The 20,689-nt window shown below is 49.0% G+C and overlaps 1 protein-coding gene across 6 annotated transcripts in view; it reads right to left on the bottom strand.

Moving 5' to 3' along the window:
* Positions 1-20,689, bottom strand: part of GRB10 (growth factor receptor bound protein 10) — a 211,601-nt gene that overhangs the window by 3,557 nt on the left and 187,355 nt on the right. For all 6 annotated transcript variants that reach the window (XM_053608790.1, XM_053608785.1, XM_053608788.1 and 3 more), the window contains 9 exons: positions 20,545-20,660; positions 19,562-19,630; positions 17,781-17,918; positions 16,478-16,588; positions 15,006-15,104; positions 8,226-8,303; positions 7,196-7,312; positions 6,302-6,368; positions 5,985-6,072 (listed from right to left, as the gene is read on the bottom strand). In XM_053608790.1, coding sequence (XP_053464765.1) covers positions 5,985-6,072; positions 6,302-6,368; positions 7,196-7,312; positions 8,226-8,303; positions 15,006-15,104; positions 16,478-16,588; positions 17,781-17,918; positions 19,562-19,630; positions 20,545-20,660 — 883 coding nt within the window. The remainder of the gene's footprint in view (positions 1-5,984; positions 6,073-6,301; positions 6,369-7,195; positions 7,313-8,225; positions 8,304-15,005; positions 15,105-16,477; positions 16,589-17,780; positions 17,919-19,561; positions 19,631-20,544; positions 20,661-20,689) is intronic.

The raw sequence follows: 20,689 nt of genomic DNA, 5'->3' as shown, positions 1-20,689 counted from the left end.
AGTCCAGCCTAAACCGAGGCGCACTCTGCAAGCACCAGCTCCCGGTTACCCAGCCAGGCACAGTGGCGAGCATCTCCAGTCCCCGTGACTCGGAGGCTGAGGCAGCAGGATGTCCACAGCCTGAGTCTCGGGTTGCAGTGAGCTATGACGAGGCCACTGCACTCTGCTCAGGAACAGGGTGAGATCCTGTCTTAATAAAAAAAAAAAAAACTAGCTCCTACTTATAACAAATATCAGAATTATGAAAACGTGCTGGGGCAGCAGAATATTTAGGACCAAGGAATTTTTTTATTATAAAGGATACAATTGGGACCAATAGCAAAATTAGAATACATGTGTAATAGATTAGATAATAGAACTGTACCAATGGGGTGGTGCCTGTGGATCAAAGGGGTGGGGCGCTGGCCCCATATGCCAGAGGTGGTGGGTTCAAACCCAGCCCAGGCCAAAAAAAAAAAAAAAAGAACTGTACCAATGTTAATTCCTGATTTTTATAATGGTACTGTGGTTATGGAAGAGAAGTCCTTGATTTTAGAAATTCTGCTATGAAATCATTAGGATTAAAGGGATAACATGCCACAATTTACTCCCAGACAGTTCAGGACAAAAGAATAGTTGAGGTTATAGCAAATGTGCTGTAATATTAACGACCGGGGTAGCTGGGCGGAATGTACGTGGGAACTCATACTACTGTTCTCACACCTTTCTACAACCCTATAATTATTTCAACATTAAAAAAAATGTTAATTTGGATGGCATGAAGAGGCATGTAATCATTGCTTTTACAAGAACTAATGTAGAATTAGCTAATAAGATAAACAGTTACACTTTAGGAAGGAAGAGGAAAAAGTCCCAAAGACTTACTCCAAGCTACAAAGAAGGAAGATATTTTGAAGGCACTAGAAACCAAACTACAATCATCTGCTAAGTCAAACTACAATCATCTGCTAAGTCACCATTTCTGGTAAAGGGGCTCCATGACGCTGAGGTTTCCAATGGTATGTGAGTACAGATGCCTCCCCAGGACCAGTCTCTACCTTTTAAATAGCGTTTTGTAGGACTCACGCTTTTTGCAAAACTTTGGGCAAGTCCAACAGGGGAGGGGTGTGAAGTGCAGACAGGCAGACAGAGGCTGACACTGGGGACAGCAGAAAGGCCACACCGTGGGTGAGCATGGCGGGGGTGGGGGTGTGGCAGAGAGGAGGAAGCTATATTTGTCCTTCAAAAGACTCTTCTCCTGCAGGCCCTGAGTGGGGTGTGGACGGCAAAATGGGGAGGGAGCGAGCAGGACAGTGCGTGAGGCTCAGGTGCACACACGATCACCTGCACCAGTGGATAGGGATGGACACCAGGCTTTCAGGAACACGTCCCAGGGTTACTCAGGCTCGGAGGTCCCTTTCTCTCTGGCCCTGCCTGCTCTCTTCCTGACTCTGTATCGTCTGAGACAGAAGATGCAGGAATGCAGCTGTGTGACAGCAGCCTGGAACTCTGTGCTGTCTTTCACAGTGGTTTCCCCTCTAAACTGGCTTGCCTTCATGTTCTCTACAGGGGTCTGATTATTTAATGTACCTTGTTCTGCAAACACATTTCCTCCCCAAAACCAGGCATTAGGGGAAGATGAGCAGCCTGAGCGGGCACCTGAAGTGGCCCCGATATTTATAATTCTGTGTCATGTTAGCAATACAGCAGCCTCAGGTAGGAGCTGGCAATGGCAGCCTCAACGACAATGATGGATTCCAGGGAGGTGGTGAGAAACACCTGCTGACAAACAAGGCCGATCCCACAAGCAGGTTTTATTGCGGGGAAGAAAGGTAACAGGTGGTGTCCTATCTCCTTACTAGTCTGGAACGATGGATGGAAGCTTCATTAAGTGGAATTCCACTCTAGGAAAAGCTGAAAGACAAACACTGTTGGGGAGAAAAAGGGGCTGCCACACAATTCACCTGCAGGGTCATGCTGGCCTGCAATGTGCCTCACCCTGCACCCTCCCAGGGGTGGCTCTCTTAATTCAAAGCAGGCCAAGGTGGGCCTTCTCTCAGAACCACATCACTCAGGAAGCTTCTTCAAAACATACATGTCCCACCCCCTCACCGGCATGAGATTTGAACACTCCTGCTCCTCAGGGGTACAGATGCAGCCCCATTGCCCTTGACCCTGGGAAGGATACTACTTGGCCACAGCACTAAACTAAGCCTCCTGTGGAGCCTTCACTTCTCCAGCAGAAAGACATCACGTGGGGGGCAAACCAGCTCAGCCTCCACAGGACAAGTGCCAGACAGCAGGGTTAGTGGTGACACCTCTGCCCCATTCCAAGCCAGTTTTGAATTGGCTCAGGGCTATAAATGGGTGTGGACTGTATTAGAACCCCAGGAACTAACCACCTCCTCTCCACCATAAACTCAAAATGTCACAGAAAGAGAAATTTCAAATATTAAGCGTTTCATTCCTTAGGTATGCAAGAAACTTTAGAGAAAAAAAAAATCCTCTTTTATATTTATGGGGAAAGTCATTTTTAATGCTTTAACAAAGACTGCTCTGTGACAAAGCTGACATAAGCTGACATATCAGGTAAGTAGTCTGGGGATGATTTGGGGAAACAATAAAATGAAGACTCATTCTTTACACAGTACAGAAGGATGAATACATTCCAGATGCATCTGGGATCTCAATAAAAACAAAATTAAAACCATAAATGAAAAAATACGGAAGGAAGGAAGAAAAAAATGAAGAATGGGAGAGAGAAGATAGGAAAGAGGGAAGGAAGGAGAAAGAGAAGAAAAAATGAAATAAAGCACTAGAACAAAGATGAACAACTCCCTTTAGGATTTACGAGTAAGAAAAACAAAAGAGCCTGCAACTTTAAAGAAACAGATTAGAAAAACGGGCAAAAGGTATAAACAGACGGCTTGGAATCACCCAAAAAGAAGGAAATGTAAACAGCCCTAAACACACGGGAAGACTCAGCCTCCTTCACGGAAGGACCACAGAGCTCAGCTGTGCTCCTGGGGGGACGAGGCTCTGGGAAACCATCGCGATTGCTAACTTCTGGCAGGACGACCCTAGGGCGCAGACCCTGCCCAGGGAAGTCCAGCTGTACTTCACAGCAGCATGTCAGCCTTCCCCTTGGACCCACAATCCCACTTGGCAGAACTCACCGGCGGAATTATGACTGACGCAGCACTGTCTGTCATGACAAGCCTGGCTACAAGCCAAGGGCCCCTCAATCGAGATTGGCTGGAAAAACGGAAGTTCTATCTACACAAAAGAGAACCTGGGTGTGGGAAAGAAACCTGCGCGATCTCCATGCTGCGGTGGGCTGGTCCTCAGGACTCCGGTGGGACAAGTCTGCACGGTAGCCAGTGTGCTGCCTTGGTTTAAGGATGGACTGAATATAAAAACAAATACGTTTTGCTTGTATGTTTAAAATGACGGAAGCATCAACAAACACGAGGAAAAGTGGTTACAAATTAGGGGGTGCAGAGACAGAGTCGTTGACAGAGGATGTGCCCAATTTTATAGGCTTGACTCAGAACCAGGGAAAAGTTTTACATAATTCAAAAAGCAGCACCCCACCACACAAAATAGTCAAATCCACTCACAAACACTAAATAAACTGAGACGAAGCCTGACATGAAACAGTCTGGTGACAGGACCGCAGAGAAGAATTAAGTGACTTTAGCCATGGTAATTGAAGGCAACCTGCCTGGAATAATCCTTATAGATTAGAGGGACTGCAAAGAAATCTCAATTCAGGAGTCTTATTGAATATGAGATACAAGATATTATATATGTGTGTGTGTGTGTATACACACATATATAAATAAGTAATTATGTTAATGCCGTCAGTAACTGAGATCTTCAGAGTAACAGAAAAGAACTACAAACCTTCTGATCTCAAATTTGAATAGCGACATCAATGTGAACCCCAAATATTTATTTTTTGGTTTAACAAAAGACCTGAAGATGGTGGCCTCCAGATGCATCAGCCACTAGAAAGAATCGGGGCTCCTAAGAGAATGTGTCACTTGAGACTAAGCTACCTTGTTACCTACGAAATCAAACATTGTAGGTTTTGGGTCCAAAGAACTCAGGAACCAACTTGAAAGACCACTGGCCAGTGAGGGCCAACGTGAGCATGAAGAAGAAAAAGAAACTTTGGCTGAAACCAGTCAAACACATAAAGTTCTAAGTTCATAGTAAAGTTTAAACAAAACCAACCAAACAAACCCAAATATCCTTTGTCTGTCAGCAGCGGAAGAAGGCAGAACACACACCAACTCATCATTCTGAGAACTGACTTACTTGTCAGAGCAAAAAATCAAGCATGTAGCTGCGTCTCCCAGAAAATGAAGGAGGGAATTAGATGACAATTTGGGAACCCTAACCAAATACTAACCTGGGCAAGTGCCCCAACAGCTGCCAAAGGCATCAGGCGGACAGGGACAAGAGACTTTACTAGGGAAGGCTCAGGATGGCTGCGCTCAAACTCAGGCTCCACCCTAAGGCGACTATGTGACTAGCAGGGGAGGGGCACACGGGCCGCAGGGACCACAAGCTGGAGCAACTGCGCATTTAATCAGCCTCTGACTACCAGGAATCAGGGACAGAGGAAAGTACCAAAAGAAAAAGGACGGAGGGAGGGGGGTGGGCCTTGGTGTGTGTCACACTTTATGGGGGCAAGACATGATTGCAAGAGGGACTTTACCTAACCATTGCAATCAGTGTAACCTGGCTTATTGTACCCTCAATGAATCCCCAACAATAAAAAAAAAAAAAAGAAACCACAAGGGTGTGATGAGCAAACAACTAAAAGATCAGGGAAAAAAGAAGAAAAAGGAGAGACTATTCTAGACTCCAGGACTGTCCTGAGAAGGCAGATCCTAACTTAAGCTAAATTTAATTTAAAGAACTTTCCGTGTGACAACTGGGGAAATCTGAACATGGATTGGCTCTTACAGGACAGTGAGGAATTCTTGTCCTTACGTTTTAGAGACACACATTGAAGTGTATTTCCTGGTAAGATCTGTATATCTGGGATTTCCTTTAAAATAGAAGAAAGACAAAGAGAAGGAGACGAAGGAGAAGGAAGTGTGGGGAGGGGGAGAGGTAAAGTAAGACGAAAGGATTGTTCTTTGAATTGAGCAGTTTCCTAGAACCTGTTTCTGAGCAGACGGAGCAGTGTGGGGCATCTCACGCACTCACGGAGGAGAATCCTCCAGGCTGCAGGGAGAGCTGACCCCACAGTATTGTCAGGTGGTAACTGAACCCCGTGTCCCTGCCTATATCCACATCCTGGGCAGTCCCTTCTCAGATAAGCTGAGTGTGGCCTTGAGATCTGGTGTGGCTGATGGGACAGCAGCAGGCGTGACGCAGCCGGAGACCTGGGAAGCCTCTCGCTCTGCACTGTGGTCCGGCCTCTCATGCTGCTCCTGGAGCCCAGTGACACCCCGTTGTGAATGACTCCAGGCCAACCTGCCCAGTCACCCTGACACCAGTGCTGACAGCTGACACTGTCCGCCAGACACATGTGTGAAACCACCCTGGATGGTCCAGCCGCAGCCAAGCAGGCCCGGGTGAGCAGGGCCACTCAGCCGCTGGCAGCTGAGAGAGAACACCAAGGTCTGGGGCTGTCTGTTCTGAGCAAAAGCTGCCTGATCAAGTGCATGAATCCAGAGGTGCAGACAGACATTTTTTCCCTTCTTTTTGCCACTGTCTTATGAAGGTGAAGCAACCAGCTTGTGTTCATCTGCTCAAGTTTCATCTCAGAGTTAATTATGGACACACGTGGATTAGAATCCTTTTTTGCCCCTTAGCTGGGTAAGCCCTGTACCCCACGTAGGCTTCTAAGGCCTGTGTTTTCTCCCCTTTAAAATGAGGATGAAACTAGTGCTTCTGCTGCAAGGATGTCTCAGGCCTTAAACAGAACACAGCCCAGCACAATCAACCTCAGCGGAGGCCGGCTCTCAGCAGTGCTGGCTTCTTACCCGTCCACAAGCCCTTGCTGTTTAATGATCCGGTGGGATTCCTCCCTGGAGATCCTCCCGTGAAACCAGTGCTGCGTCCTGTGGATCACTGTGGGGCGGGAAAAGGGCAGGGGACAGTGGCACCCCTGCCTACAGTGTCCCCCCTACAGCACAACTAACACTCGTGAACCCCAAGCCCCCACCCCTGGGCCCCACACCCCCCTTGCTGGTGCACTCTGGGTACTTGGCCCACTTTGGGAAGCCCAGGGATGGTGGAGGGCTGGGAGCCGTTTGATTTTGTTTAGGTAAAAAAACATCAGGTGCCAGCGCATGTTTACCTGTACTTAGGGTAGAAGGGTGGAGGGGACTTTGGCTGCCTAGGATATTCATCCGCGTGCTTCGCTTCTGCAAAGAGAAACCCCCATGTTAATACTGAGGACAATAGACAGACACCCCAACAAATCACCTGATGTGCCAACCTCAGGGCAGGGTGGCTGGGCAGAGAGCAGCAGGCTCAGGAGAGGCTCTGCCCGCCCGAAGCCCATCCGGACACTGAGAGCGAAGAGCTTAGCGTCCCAGTTGTTAGAAACCCAAAATGCCCTGGTGTGACTGTCTGGCCATCTTGGCACTGAAGGAGAGACACTTGCTTCTCACATCAAGGAGATATAACAGAGAAGCCACGAACATCCTGATACCCTCAGGATAAGCTGACAAATGCATTCTCAAGACATCGGTCTCTGGAACCCTGGTGCTTGGGGACATCTTCCTTTTCTCCCTGTCCCCTGAAGTTAATGTGCTTTCCACACGGCCTTTACGTTTCATGAGAACTCGAGAGTTGGGTGACATTCTTCCCATCTAGAGATTAAGAGCTTGACCCTGGGGGGTGAAGGAATTGTCAGGGGCCTCAACGCCCTTAGTGGTGGAGCCACAATGTGAATGCCTGGAGGCCTTGCAGGCCTGGGCTTGGTGGGCTCCACGGGTGACACTGACAACTCTTCAGTAGGACAGCTCTACACACATGCTGAGGAGGGCAGAGAGCTCCTCCCCTCCCTGCCTTGAAAGTCCAGGGGACAGGGAGGCAGTGGGAACGGCTGGGTGAGGAAACCTGGAGGTGCCTACAGGTGAGCACTCTGAGCCCCCAGCAGACAGCCCATGCCTTGCCCACTCCCAGAGCCATTCTCTGGGAGAAGGCCAAGCCTTGGGACAAGCACCCCACCTACCCGGGACCTTACCCTCCAGGCGTGGCCCTCCTCCAGGGCTGCGCTCTGGGCTTCAGCAGGATTCTCTATCACTCGCCCTGTCTGCCCAGAGAAGTCCATGGCCACGAGGGAGTTCTCCGAGACACTGCGCTGGATAGGAAGGACCACAAGTTCTTAAGATGTGGGGAAGGGAGTCACTGCAGGATGAGGGGACATCTCGGCATGAAATAATCAGAACAATGACCCAGAAAGGGAGAGAGGGAATGTCCCATCTGTCCACCTCTGCACTCCTGACGTTTCAAGTTGAAAATCCTGATTTTCAGGTGGGAAATTCAGTGGCCTTTGAGATAAAAATGACTGGTCTTTCTAAGTAAGAATAAAGATTGTTCCAGCTCTTCTCTAAGCATTCACAGAAGGCACTTCGGCCACCTAGTGCCAGGAGGACATGAGCCATGTGGCCTCCCCCAGGAAAGCAGACAGAAATGCCAGGGCGAGCCTGGTCCTCACAAGTCACCCCTCAGCTGTGTGAGTTCAGGGGACACGCGGACTTTCTGTGGTGTCATCTGACATCTTGCAACAACAAACAGTGCAGGACCTTTAAGATCGTATTTCAGGACGGTGAAGTGTTTCTGCACCTTTAGGTAGTAAAGTACATGTGAGAAGACAAGAGGGGTGACCGTCATCTCTAGGTTCTTACCAGGGGGATGACGGGAACCTACAGGCCGCAGCACCCGTGAGTCCCACAGCTCAAAGAAATGAAAGCCAGAGGCAGGAGTGGCTCTGACCAGAGCTGGGACTTGCCTGCTGACATTTCCCAGCGTTTAAAGACAGCCATTCACGAAACAACCCCCAGGGGGGCGGTGTACAAGGATGGGACCAGGCAGGTGCAGAAGCTTGCTCCCCACACTCACACTGCTGGGGACATACTGGCTCCCCTGAAATGTGCATGCTCTTTCTGGAGCTTCTCTTGGTCACCCCGTGTGAAATGAGACATTTCATTAACATATGAGGACACAGCCGCTGAAAAAGACACTGGACTCTGGAAGGTGCTAGCTTTACTTACCACTGGTGTGGAGAACGGGGCCAGCAAGGCCTTCCTCTGCTGAGGGATTCGATAGTTCTGGTAAAGGAGCATCCCGTACTGTGGGGGAGACCAGAGTCAGTCAGCAGCCCAGGAGCCCCAACACGCAGCACAGGCCGTGCCACGCCAGTGCAATGCTGAGCACACAACGGAAGACAGCACCCCGTAACCTTTGAGATGAAAAGGTTGTAACCTACAGTACAAAGGACACTTGAATGACGTCAGGGATGCTGCCCCCTCCAAAGTCGAGAATCTGAGTATAACTTGTGACTCCCCCAAACTTAACTCAGAGGCATTTACTGTTGGCTGGAAGCCTCACCACGAACAGAAACAGGCAATTAGCACATGTTTGTGTGTTGTATGTGTTACACACCATATTCTAACAACAAAGTGAGCTCAAGAACGGAACACGGCATGGAGAACGTCACGGAGAAGAGAAAACACCTTCACGGACTGTATTGACCCGTACGGCAAGTTTACGCAGTTTGTTTGCGAGACGAGTCGTCTGTCTGATGTGGGGGGCAGACAGTTCCAGGTCTTTCTTTTTATGTGATGCCTGTTCTCTGCTTCTTGGAAGCACTTCCAGCGTCACTAGTGGCACTTGGTGTGGGTCCCACAGGTTACCCGGGACCACATTTTACTACAATATGCAATTTGCTGCGGAGACCCAGCCGAGGTGACGAGTGTCACACAGCATTTTCAGTGGATGCCTGCAGCACTTGAGCTCATCACGATAGCAGGAGGTGGCTACAAAATTAATACAGCCGTGCAGCATACACCGCAGTTAACTTACGCAGTTGCACTTTAATACTAATGACATCTTTACTTGTATCTTGACTACAGATGGTGCTATGTATGGTCTGCGAAGAGTCTGTGTGCTGAGTTTTGATACATTTTAACATTTTATAATAGGTTTGTGTATATTTTATAATAAATGATACAGACTAGTAGGATAAAATAGATTAGTATCTATATATTTTATGCATTCGTGACATATCTTTTTATTTTTTTAATATTTCTAGGCTAATAGTTTGTGAATTTTTACAAATTGTTGCACATGTCAAAACATTTTTCTAATACAGTAGAAACTCTTGTTAGGTGACCATCCAAGGGACTGTAACTAACTGGTCAACATAAGGATCTAGGCCTGATTTATGAAAATTAGGTCGACTGAGGGAGGTGGTCCATGGAGGGAAGTAGGTCAATGTAGGTCAACTATGGAGGCTCCACTGTATATTTTTTTGGAGAAAAGATGCCTGTATACGTGGACTCCCACAGTTCAGAGCTGTGCTGTTCGAGGGTCAAGTATATATTCAGTGTGGTGCCCATCTCAGTTCTGGGGTTACTGTCGCCCCACGGGAGATAAGAGCTGACTGGTTTTGAAATAAGTAGGGCAGTGACGGATATAATAATAACATCAAGAACAAGTGTGCTCGCTGAGTGTGACTGTGGGTGACGTACTCTTCTAAGTCCTTTGTGTTATTACTTTATTTATTCCTCTCCATTTTTTGAGCGATGTAATATAATTATTGCCTTTTTACAGAGAACAGAACTGAAGCACACAGGAATGAAGCAAGTTGCCCAAGGTCACGGCAAAGTAAGGATTCAGGATCCAGATGTGTGCAGCCTGCTCCAAACCAGCGCTCTCCCTATCACCAGGCTGCTGCCTCACCAGCTTAGTGGCCTTGCTTTGTTTATCCCGCAAGAAGGACTGCGGGGTCTGCTAAGCTTCATTCACACGCAACATCCCAACCTGAGCAATTTCTCCTGAGTTTCCTACTCAAACCACTGAGAAAAGAAAAAAAGAAAAAGTCAGAAACAAAGAAGCCAAGTTATCAAGTAGGCTGCATCTTCCTCCTGACCTTCCTTCATGGAATGTATGCTCCAGCCTACCTCTTATAGTATATACTAAATTAAATTAGCATAGTATATACTCATTTCCAAATTAAAGATACTTAGAACATGATGAAAAGGTCTAACATAGGTACAGTAGCACTCCCACAAGAGAAGAAGCGTGAGAATGCGTCAGAAAAAATATGTGAAGAGATAATGGCTAAGGGCAGCGCCTGTGGCTCAAGGAGTAGGGCGCTGGCCCCATATGCTGGAGGTGGTGGGTTCAAACCCAACCCCAGCCAAACACTGCAAAAAAAAAAGAGATAATGGCCAAGAATTTTCCAAAACTGACCAAAAGGCATCGAGCTTCAGATTCAAGGGTAAATAAACTCACACCTAGGCTTATCATTGCTAAAAAAACAGAGATGAAGAAAATGTCAAAAAGCAACCAGAAAAAAAAAAAGTACCATTTTCCAAGAAGCAAGTGGAAGACAGACAGCTGATGTTTTTACGTAAATGATAAGCGTACAATGGAATGGCAGAAAAGGCAGAGGAGAGGGACTGTGGACCTGCGTTCCATACCCACTGAAGAGTCTCTTCAACAACGAAGGTAAAACAGAAGTTCAGAATATTTCTTAGGCCCACATGAATAAAACTGCTAAGATGAGTCCTTCTAGGTCCAGAGAGAAGAATGCAAATTTGGAAAAAATGAACTGAGTCTGTCAACAACATGCCAAGCATCAAAGGGGATGGTGGTCCAAGTGGAGTCAAGAGTCTTCTGCCAGTCTGAAAGTACCTTTACTGAACTGTAGGAGATTTTTATAAGTGCAAGATGCATGCTGTATGTCACCCTAGACATTTTTCAGGGTAAACACTAGAAAATAGTAAATGAAACTTTAAATAATACTGGTTGAGTGTCCTGTGCTGCTTCCCAGGGTGGATGTGGCTTTTCTGGTTGTTTCAGACACATTCCTTTGTACGTCAGCAGCACTTTGTGGAGGACGCTGGCCACACTTCCCCTCACACTGCCACTTTGCTGAGCATCTAATTTAATCGCCTTTTTAAAACCATATCAGATAAAATCAAAGCAAACACTCCTATGGAATCTTGCATGATAAAGTAAGACCTCCACCTTCTTGGGGGATAATTACTATAGAAGTTTAAGAATTTTTCTACAAGACAGAGGGAGGAGGAAAGGAAGTAATCAATAACAATTGAAAAGTTTTAATGTTCCTGGCATAGCCTATATAGTGTCCAAGAAATTACTTAAAAAAGAATGCAAGAGACAGGAAGAAGAAACAACAGGTTGCCCGCTGGCACCATCTTATAAGAGCATCTTTCTCTAAAGCCGTGTGCACCAATGCTAGGCTTTGACCCACTAGGTAGGTCAAAGCTGTAAGATTTTTTTATGTTTTTAGAGAAAGTATAACTGCGTGTACTTAAAGATAGAAGAAGGTCCTAGTCTAATTCCTTCCCAAATATTGCCAGGATTTTACTATAACCAAATTTCCATTTCAATACCGCTGATGCTGACTCTTTTATCTACTGCACAGAAATGATAACTGGACAGAGCTAAGAATGGGCAGGTGGGGAAGATGATCCTTTACGATTCAAGATTCAGGGTCTCCAGACTGACAACTGCTACAGAACAAGGCATCCCCCGTGTGCCCTCCACTTCCTGTAGATGGGAACATAAAAATCTGATCTGATCCACTTTAGGGGGTCAAGAGTGTCTGAGAGGCTAATACTGACAGGGACCCCTCCCCACTGACTGCAGACAAGATCTTCGTGTCAACCATGAAAAGACATAACCTGATGTTTCCTTAGTCTGTGCTGGTGAGATGTCGTGACAGCCTGAGAATCAGACTGTCTGAGGGGATCTTACGGCCCCTTTAGTCCTGTGGGTCGTCTCTGGCAGGGACATCCAGCAGACGAGACACAGACACGGTAACAAGCCAGGAAAGCCCAAAGCCAGAGACTCAAGTTCCAGCTGATTCCCATGATCACCCCCGATTCAGTTTTCCAGAGGATCGACCACGTTCTGAGTGCTGACCTGTCCCCATGCCCAGAGAGGATGCTGGAGGGGAGCCAGCAAGATGCTACCCAGACCCATGAACAAGTTCAGGGAGAGCCAGGGAAACTCCTGTAGATGGGGGTCCAGCCACAGCCCCCCCATAGCTCCCACCTCCTCATTGAGGAGGCCAAGACTGACCATGGACTTGAGTTGACATTACATCCAAAAAGGGCCTGGGGGAAGTAGCAGGGACAGGAAACAGGGATGTCATGTTCCCCGACCGCTTCAAAAGGCACAAGTCCCTGAAGCCCACACCTCATTCCAAAGGCCCAGTGGGACGCAGGGTGGTGAGGTCACCACAGAACAGCAGCTCCCTGTTACGGCTCCCCTCCCGGTCAGACCAAGACAGTCTGACAAAGGGGAGGCTGGGAGGAGAGGGACTGGGATGGCAGAATGAATGGCAGCTGTGGACAGGAGAGGCCTGGTCATGGCAACAGACCCCGGCCAGAACTAGCCGGGACAGAAATGTGCAAGTCAACTTTTTCACTCCACTGTCCCCAAAGCCTGTCCTTATCATGTGCCTGTTAGGTTCAGGCCCCCACCTCCTAGAAGAATGCCACTAGCAAGTCTCTTTAATGTCTTTTAAGTCTACGGATCTCTGGCTGCAAAGTGGCCAGGGCAACAGCACCACATTTAGAATCAGATCTGCAGCTTCCCAGGGGCTCTCAAGGTGGGCAGCAAAGTGTGATAGTTAGAGGAGCTTGCCTGCATCCTGAATGCTGGGGCTCCACGCCTGGCTGCACCACATCCCAGCAATCACACACATTTCTGTTGCCTCTACAATGGGGGTGACGACAGCATGCACATCTCTGAGCTGCCATGGGGAGTAAAGTGATAAAGAGCTGCTGGCCCACAGTAAATGCTCAAGACATGTTGACGATATCACACAACACCTTATCCTTAATAGGAGTCAGTCAGGATCCTCACCAGTAGTTCTGTACACACCCTCGCCTCTGGCTAGTTACGGCACAAGAGGAGTGACACCGGCTCTTTTTCACAAATGAATGGTTAAGAACCGGCCACCAAGGGTGGTGCCTGTGACTCAGTGGGTAGGGCGCCAGCCCCATATACCGAGGGTGGCAGGTTTGAACTCGGCCCCGGCCAAAGTGCAACAAAAAATATCAGGGTGTTGTGGCAGGTGCCTATAGTCCCAGCTACTCGGGAGGCTGAGGCAAGAGAATCGCCTAAGCCCAGGAGTTGGAGGCTGTGAGCTGTGGTGCCATGGCGCTCTACCGAGGGTGATAAAGTGAGACTGTCTCTAAAAAAAAAGAACCGGCCACCAGGCCCAAACTAATAAAATCTATGTGAACCACCACATCCCTCTTCCATTTCCTTTCCTGCCACTTCCAAAATAGATGATTCATCTGCAGATAAAAAAGCAAAATCAAACATGTAAAATGTCAGAAGCTTCTCTCTGGCCTCTGCCCTGTGGGCACAGGTGTGTCTCGACCCCTTCACACAGCATCCCTGGGCACACCAGCAAACACAAACCTCCCAATCCTCCCCAGCCAATGTGGAGTACTCTCTCTACACTGTTCCACTCTTTGCTTTGAATTGTTAATTTTTTGGCAACAGAACACAAAAGCAACCTCATTCCTCTCAACGGATGATAGCCTGTTACAAGTTGAATCAGTTCTCACTGACGACAGTGCTAAAACTGGCTGGTAAAGAAGGGATCCACCATCTATAAACTAACTCCTTCTGACGTCAACATTTCCACTTTTGTATGAGTTAGTAAAATTTCAATTCTAATACTTCTTTGTTTTAATGGTGGAAAAAATAAAACAACATAACGTTCAGAGAGAGAAGCAGGACGCTGACTGTGGAGCTGCTGTTCTGTGGTACCCGATGGAGCGTTTTGACCCATGTCCCCTTTCACTCATCTGTCCCCTTATCTGACCTCACCTTGACCCTCTGATCAGCTAAAAGGCTACTGTAGTTCCACAAAGGTTGGGAACGTCTATAGAGATCCCCAGACCACTGCACACGTGGGTCACAGCTGACTAAAGTAATGACTCGTCCAGAGCCCCCGGGATGTCAGCCACATTGACCTCAGTCAGATAACTTGCAGCCCACATGGACTTTACAGACACAAGTAATTCCAGACACGTGGGACACTGTGAGCGCAGAGGAGCACTGTATGGAAAATTCCAGGGACAGGCACTGTACTATGACATTCTTAGTGTCACCAAACCGATTAAAGGGATGCGCTCATGATATCACTCTGACTGTGCTGTCTGGGCAGTATCCCAAACAGGGCTCCTGTGAGAGATTTCTTTTAGAACGTCCCCCCAGGAGATGCTATCTCCCCTGAGGGGCTGCAGTGAGCAACGCAATTCACTGCATTTCCCCCACGCCCTTGGCTTTGTGGGCAGCTGAGTCTGCTCAGCCAGGAAACAAGGAACCTCCTCACAAACGATTTCCTTGCTTCCTGCTCCTGAGTTTTCCATCCTATTCCTCTAACCCAGTGGTTCTCAACCAGTGGCCACAATTCCCCGGCTCTGCACCCCAGGGGAGACATTTAGAGACGTTTTTGTTGTCTCGGTGGATTGAGGGGTGCTGTTGGCATCTAGAGAGCAGAGACCAGGGACGTTGTGGAACATTCTACCGCACCCGAGATGCTCCGAGCCCCCACACGTCAGCCGTGCCGAGGCTGGAAAACCCGGCTTTACCCTGCTTACTCTGAAGCCCTCCTCAGAAGCTCCTGGGGTCTTGTTCAGAAAGCTGTGTGCTACACGTGACAAATAAAATACCATGACAGGACCTCGGAAAGGTTACAGGCATCCTCCTGCCAGAGCAGACACCCTACTGCGGCTGGTTCTGCAGGCAGTGTGGCCCTGCTCGGGCGGCCATACCTTGAGGAGCCGAAACGCTGTCATCCAGCACACGCGGCTCTGCTCGTCCTCAGCGCACAGCAGCCTCAGTTCTTTAGTTTCGTTCCGTACTTTGTTTGGCTAAAGGAGGTAAAAGAAAGTCAAATTAGTGCAACAGTGGGTCAGAAACAAGCCTGTGTCGGGATGGGGCTCACGGCGCACAGCCAGGGATGACTGGCTGGATACCGCCCACACACGGGGCTCAGCGGACCCACGAGGGGCAGCTGGACACGGGGGGCAGTCCCGACATCATGTCTGAGCTGCCCAAACAAAGGTCAACCCTTACGTGGGAGGTGCAGAGAGTGGGAGTGGGAGGCCTGAGGCAGGGCTCCCAGTGAGGAGGGGCAGCTACAGGGACAAACTGGCCTGGGCCTCCTCCAGGACCCCTGGGCCCAGACTCAAAGGACAGTGCGGAGAGTGATGCTACCCCAACTCTCCAGCTCAGGAATCTGGAGTGGCGGAGGGACACGAGTGACCACCCAGCCAGGCTCAGCAGGCACTGTCAGCAGGACTGGTCCACAGAGAGACATGAGCACAGCTGGCTCAGCGGTGGGCGGTGGTGGGGGACGCCAGCTGCCAGGCTCCCTCTCCAGTTCCACCTGACAGGCGGCCTCTGGACCTGATTTGAAGTAGATCTTATTGCTAACAACCAAAAGAGCCTCCTGAGTGAGGTATAAGTGACTATAGGTTGGAATCTTCTCCCTGTTGCAGCCAAAAACGGGTTCCTGTTACCCTCAAGATGAGCCCACAGGGTGAACTCCAGGAACAACCACTCACTGGCTATCTGGTGGGGGCCGCAGGGCCAACTTAGCTCCTACCCCACAGGTGTCTACAAAGACTAAATGGGATAACAGATACGAAACCATCGACCAGCATCTCCTGCAAACTAAGTATGAAGGAAATATCACCCACCACATGGTTGCCAACATCATCACCACAACCAGGGCAGAAGGGCGGGCCCAGGCCATAGGTGTGTGTGCATACGTGTGTACATGCTATCACACACATGCATGCAGAGCAGGGGTGTCTTGAAATGCATACGAAACATAAAAACACTAACGAAAACTGAGGAGCAAAAACAAAAGTGCCCGTGTGCAAATTTTGTGGCATTTGACACCATAGGTAAGCAAAATAATCCTCACAAAATCAGCACGTGGCCCATGGGCCACAGGTTGGACACCCGAGAGATCACAGGGCAGCACTGTGATGGCTCTGACCTGGCTGTCCATGGCCAGAAGCCCACACAGACGGCATCAGCTCACTCAGAACCATGGAGGCCACCAGAGGACAGGCTGGAGGTCCTCTCCCCTAATCAGCTTCCTCCTGCCACTACTGTTCCTGGGTACAGCCACAGGCCCTAAGACACCAAACCCACTAGCGTCACTCATCAGTCATCTGCCTTTCTTCCAGCTCCCAAGTGCCCGAGGCCAGCGGCGCACAGCTCCCGGTCACACCTTTATGCACAGCCCGTGGTCAGTGGGGGCGCTGTACTGCTTCCGGCCAGCAATCAGCGAGAAGACGTTGCTGTCCTCCAGGTCAGCCAGCAGCTGCAGGTGCCTGGGTTCCTGTGAAAACACCAGCCAGGCTTAAGAAAAGAGAACAGGTCTTGGCAACAGCCAAGAGCAAATGTTTTCACAAGTGTTGCTCGACAGAGGGCAGCTGGAAGAGGCATGTCCCCGCTTATGATTTAGAGGGTATAACCACAGTGTGAAATACTGCTAAATTAAAATCAAACCCACCCAGCTCTCACTCAGAAAGCCCGCGTCCCAAATCCTCAGACACTAAACTGAAGATGTATTTGCCACTTCTACCCCATGACCAAATAAGGTAAAAATCAGGAAAAATCTGCGACCCCAGGGTCAAAGTGTACACCCTCAGCTGCAGGTCCCGCCCTTGGTGCGCTGCGTGTCCAGCCTCTGTCTTCGGTTTCCCCTTCAGTGGCTTCTCCCACCCTTTTGCTCCTCAGCTGTCTGTCTGTTCTGCTTCCTGCTCCAGGTCCCAAATCCTCCTGGCTTTGCATGTGTGAGTACGATGACTGGGCCACAGAGCAGAGCTGCGAGGCCAAGACGTCATCCTGCCCTGCCTCAGGCCAAAGCCCCTCTCTGAAGGGCCCTGCCCTTCCCTCTGGCTCATCTGCAAGTCGCTGACTTCCATAGCCGCACTCAGGGCCTGGGGGCCCACCAGCTCCTTCCTCTTCTCTGCTGGCAAGAACAGGATTGCCCACAGCTCTTAAAGGTAAATGCTTGGCCAAGGCTGACAGGGCAGGGCCTGGGCATCACAGAAAGAGAGCAGGGAAGAGTGGGCTGAGGCCGAACGCGGCCCCCGTCCGAGCCCAAGATACCACCAGCTCTCTTCCAATGTTTGCAGCTATTTGCCATCTCTCAAGCAATACTGCAATTTATTCCAAGTACCTATAATAATACAAGTTAAGTTGACATTATAAATGGCTAGGTTGGATCCCAGATTATAAGGACTAAATCAGTCTCTGACGGGACTAGGCAGACAAGAGGGGCTACTCCCAACCCACAGTGGGCCCAGTGGGGATGTCAGGGGATGCAGCGTCACTTTAGTTATGAGGTCAGCTGGCAGACCAGTGACACTGATCTCAGTTGGTGCACAGCTAGCTTAACAGTAAGTTATCACAAGCTTGGAGGAGTTGAGGATTTTAAAATGAAGCCCAACTTCACTCTGCACACTCCCAGCCCAGAGTGGCTGGACCAGCACCAGAGCTGGTGCGGGCAGGTAACTTCAACTCACCTTTGAAGTCCCCTTTGTGGAGCAATAAAGGCCTGATCTCCGCAAACACACATACAGCTTTTTCCATGATTTCTTCCCCAGCTCTTTCACATGCAAAAATCCTTGAATTTCAGGGCAGCTACTGGAGTTCAGAAAATTCTGTGGAAGAGCAAATTTAAAAAATCAGACAATGCTAACCCAAAATAAGTAAAGTGAATATGTTATTAGCATAGCTGACATTTTCTGAATTATTAAAAGACTTAATAATTCAGGTCAAATCTTTCTCCTTTTAAAAGTCTTGAAATGCCATCTAACTTGGTGTTACACAGAACTTAATTAGTACTGAAACACACACAAGCAAATGGGCTTCACACTAGTGAAACACAAAGTTGTGAATTCCTTGTGGACAGACAGCACATTGAAGGGCTCTTCCCCTTTTTCTAGCTTTTCATAAAATATCTAATCTGATCTCCAGAGTGAGGCCAAAGGCAACTGATGTGGGGCGCTGTGAACTGAGAGTGAGCGTCCAGTGACCATTTTTACCAGGTCCCCCCCACCCTCCCAACAAAAGGGTGTGTGAAAGACATCACCTGTCTGCACACCTGGTACCTGGGATGCCAACGACACCCCCGTCCCAGCTAACTCCTCACACAGGCAGCCTTAACAGCAAGGCTTTACCAGAAAAAAGTATGCTTTTGTAGGGGAGAGAGCAAGGTCATGGAGCAGAGTCCAAGAGATGGTATTGCAGGTCCTGTCCAGAGGGGACAGAGCTCCTGCCCCACAGTGGGGAAGGCGAGCTAGGCAGAGCCCTGGTACACCTAGGTATAGTTCTTCCAGAGCCCCAGGGATCATGCAAACCCTTCCAAGGCCCATGAATCTTCTCAAAGTCAAGGCAACGGCAAAGAATATGCCATCTCACTGTGCCCCGTCCAGTGACGGCAGCTGAGTGTCGACAAACGTGGAAAAGACAAATGCCATGGCTGGGGCTTCTGAGGACACCAGCAGGACAGAGCTCCGAAGCGCTTACCTTTTAGAGGGCGAAAGAAATCTGGTGACAGCGAAGCAGGGAACAAGGGCTTATGGGCAGAATTTTGCAGGAACTAAACTGTAGTTGTCTTTCTTACATTTGATGACACCTGGATGCTGTTGGTTACTTTAGGGAGTGGTTTGTTCTCCCCTGAAGCATGCACACAGATATGTTTTTAGGGTGCACCTGTAACATTCACCTCCCCCATCCATGAGCCCAAGGAGGAGCAGGTGTCGGTACTGAGCCTGGCGACTCTGCTGGCCCCGCCACTGGAAGGGACACTGGGGAAAGACCAAGCTTCCCTCGAAGGACAGCCTCACTGAACACAGGTTTCCTTATTCTTAATGTATGATAAGGCATGTTACAAAGGACATTGCGGTAGCTAACCACTTTTTAGTATAGAGTAGACTCAGCAGTTCCGCTGAGATTCCCAAACAGCTAGCCAGCGGCCTGCCCAGGGAGCCATTGCCTGGGGAGCTGGAAGCCTGGAGACCAGGGCTTCTGCCTCTGACACCAGTGACAGCGTCACTCTGGGCTTCAGAGCCACGGCAGCACGCTCTGAGCACTAGTGCTGGTTTCACGCTGCAGGGCCCTGCTCCACGCTGCTTTCCTGAGTGAGCTTTTACTTCTGGTTACTCCACACTCCAGCAGGAACTGAGCTGGAGGTGGGATTAGAACACAACCTCCTCAGGTTTCTGCAATGCTGCCGTGTCAGCTCCACGGGGACTCCCACCCAGAAAGTCTATTTTGACAGAAGTCTATTTTTGCCCAGTACCTGCAAAAGCTGAGTTTGACTGCCATTGGACTGCTGGCACCAAGTAACCATCTGTTCTGGGAAGAAATTCTAAAGAAATGGGGAAAAACAAATATGTTAAAGATGAGCTTCAAAGTGGGGAAAAGCACACTTACAGATATGTCAGGGCTCAATCCACTCCTACAATCATGCGAAATTGTATTTTAAGTGACAGTCCTTTCTAGTCCTTTGTCACAGAGCGGAAACACCTAAACGCTGCATCTAAGTTTGAACATCTATTATGTTTACTACGGAACTGGTGTCCCACAGGATGTACTGCGGCACAGAGGGAGCCAGAGCCACCATTCAGTGGACACAGAAAGGTGGGCACGGTCAGGCACAGAGGCTTTCCTGCTGCATTACCCAAAGAGTCCTCAAATTTCTTACTTTTGGGGAAAAAAAGAAAGATGCTAAATGAGTAGAGCCACAGGTGGACCTGGCCATCTCCACAGGTGACACTGCTGTGTGCTGTGACACAGGATAAGGGTCAGTGCTCCGGAGGCCATGGGACACTGACACCCTCCACCAGAGAGAGAAGGAAAGGCTGATTCAGCAGGCTGGCAAGGCGCAGGTCAGTCACACTACTACACTACGTTTAACCACGGAATTGTATTGACCATTTGCAAAGAATAATGATTTTTTTCTTCTGCTGAGCATTTGCTCAATTTGATCCAGTCTGCCGGAGAACTCTCAAAATAACTGGAAAGGGCCTGCCTCCGCCTGCTCCCCTAACTTACAGACCGATGCCTTTCCATGGTCACTATTTGAAGAAGAAGACTATTGCCTTTCACCAGTCCAAAGGTCATTTAGTTAAGTACCAGAGATTGGGTTAGCAGCAAATAGTCTTTAAACAGCAACTCCAATTTTTATATGCTACTTCATAAATCTCAGTCTGATACCATTAAACCCAAGTATAAATGTCAAGATTTTAAGAGTCCCAAACCCTGAACTAAGAGGTGACTCACCATAGGATTTTTAAAAAACTCGTACTTGGCGTAATTCTTCCTGAATAAGAACTTGCTTTCGCTCGCCATGGTGCTCTCCACCTGGACCACCAGCTCGTGGTCTTCCAAGCACCTCTCTGCAGAGGCAAAGGGGGCACGTGAGACC

The sequence above is a fragment of the Nycticebus coucang genome, chromosome 11 (genome assembly GCF_027406575.1).
Source record: "Nycticebus coucang isolate mNycCou1 chromosome 11, mNycCou1.pri, whole genome shotgun sequence".
Taxonomy (NCBI): Eukaryota; Metazoa; Chordata; class Mammalia; order Primates; family Lorisidae; genus Nycticebus; species Nycticebus coucang.
Note: the sequence above shows the minus strand (reverse complement) of the source record. Positions and strands in the feature narration are given on the sequence as shown.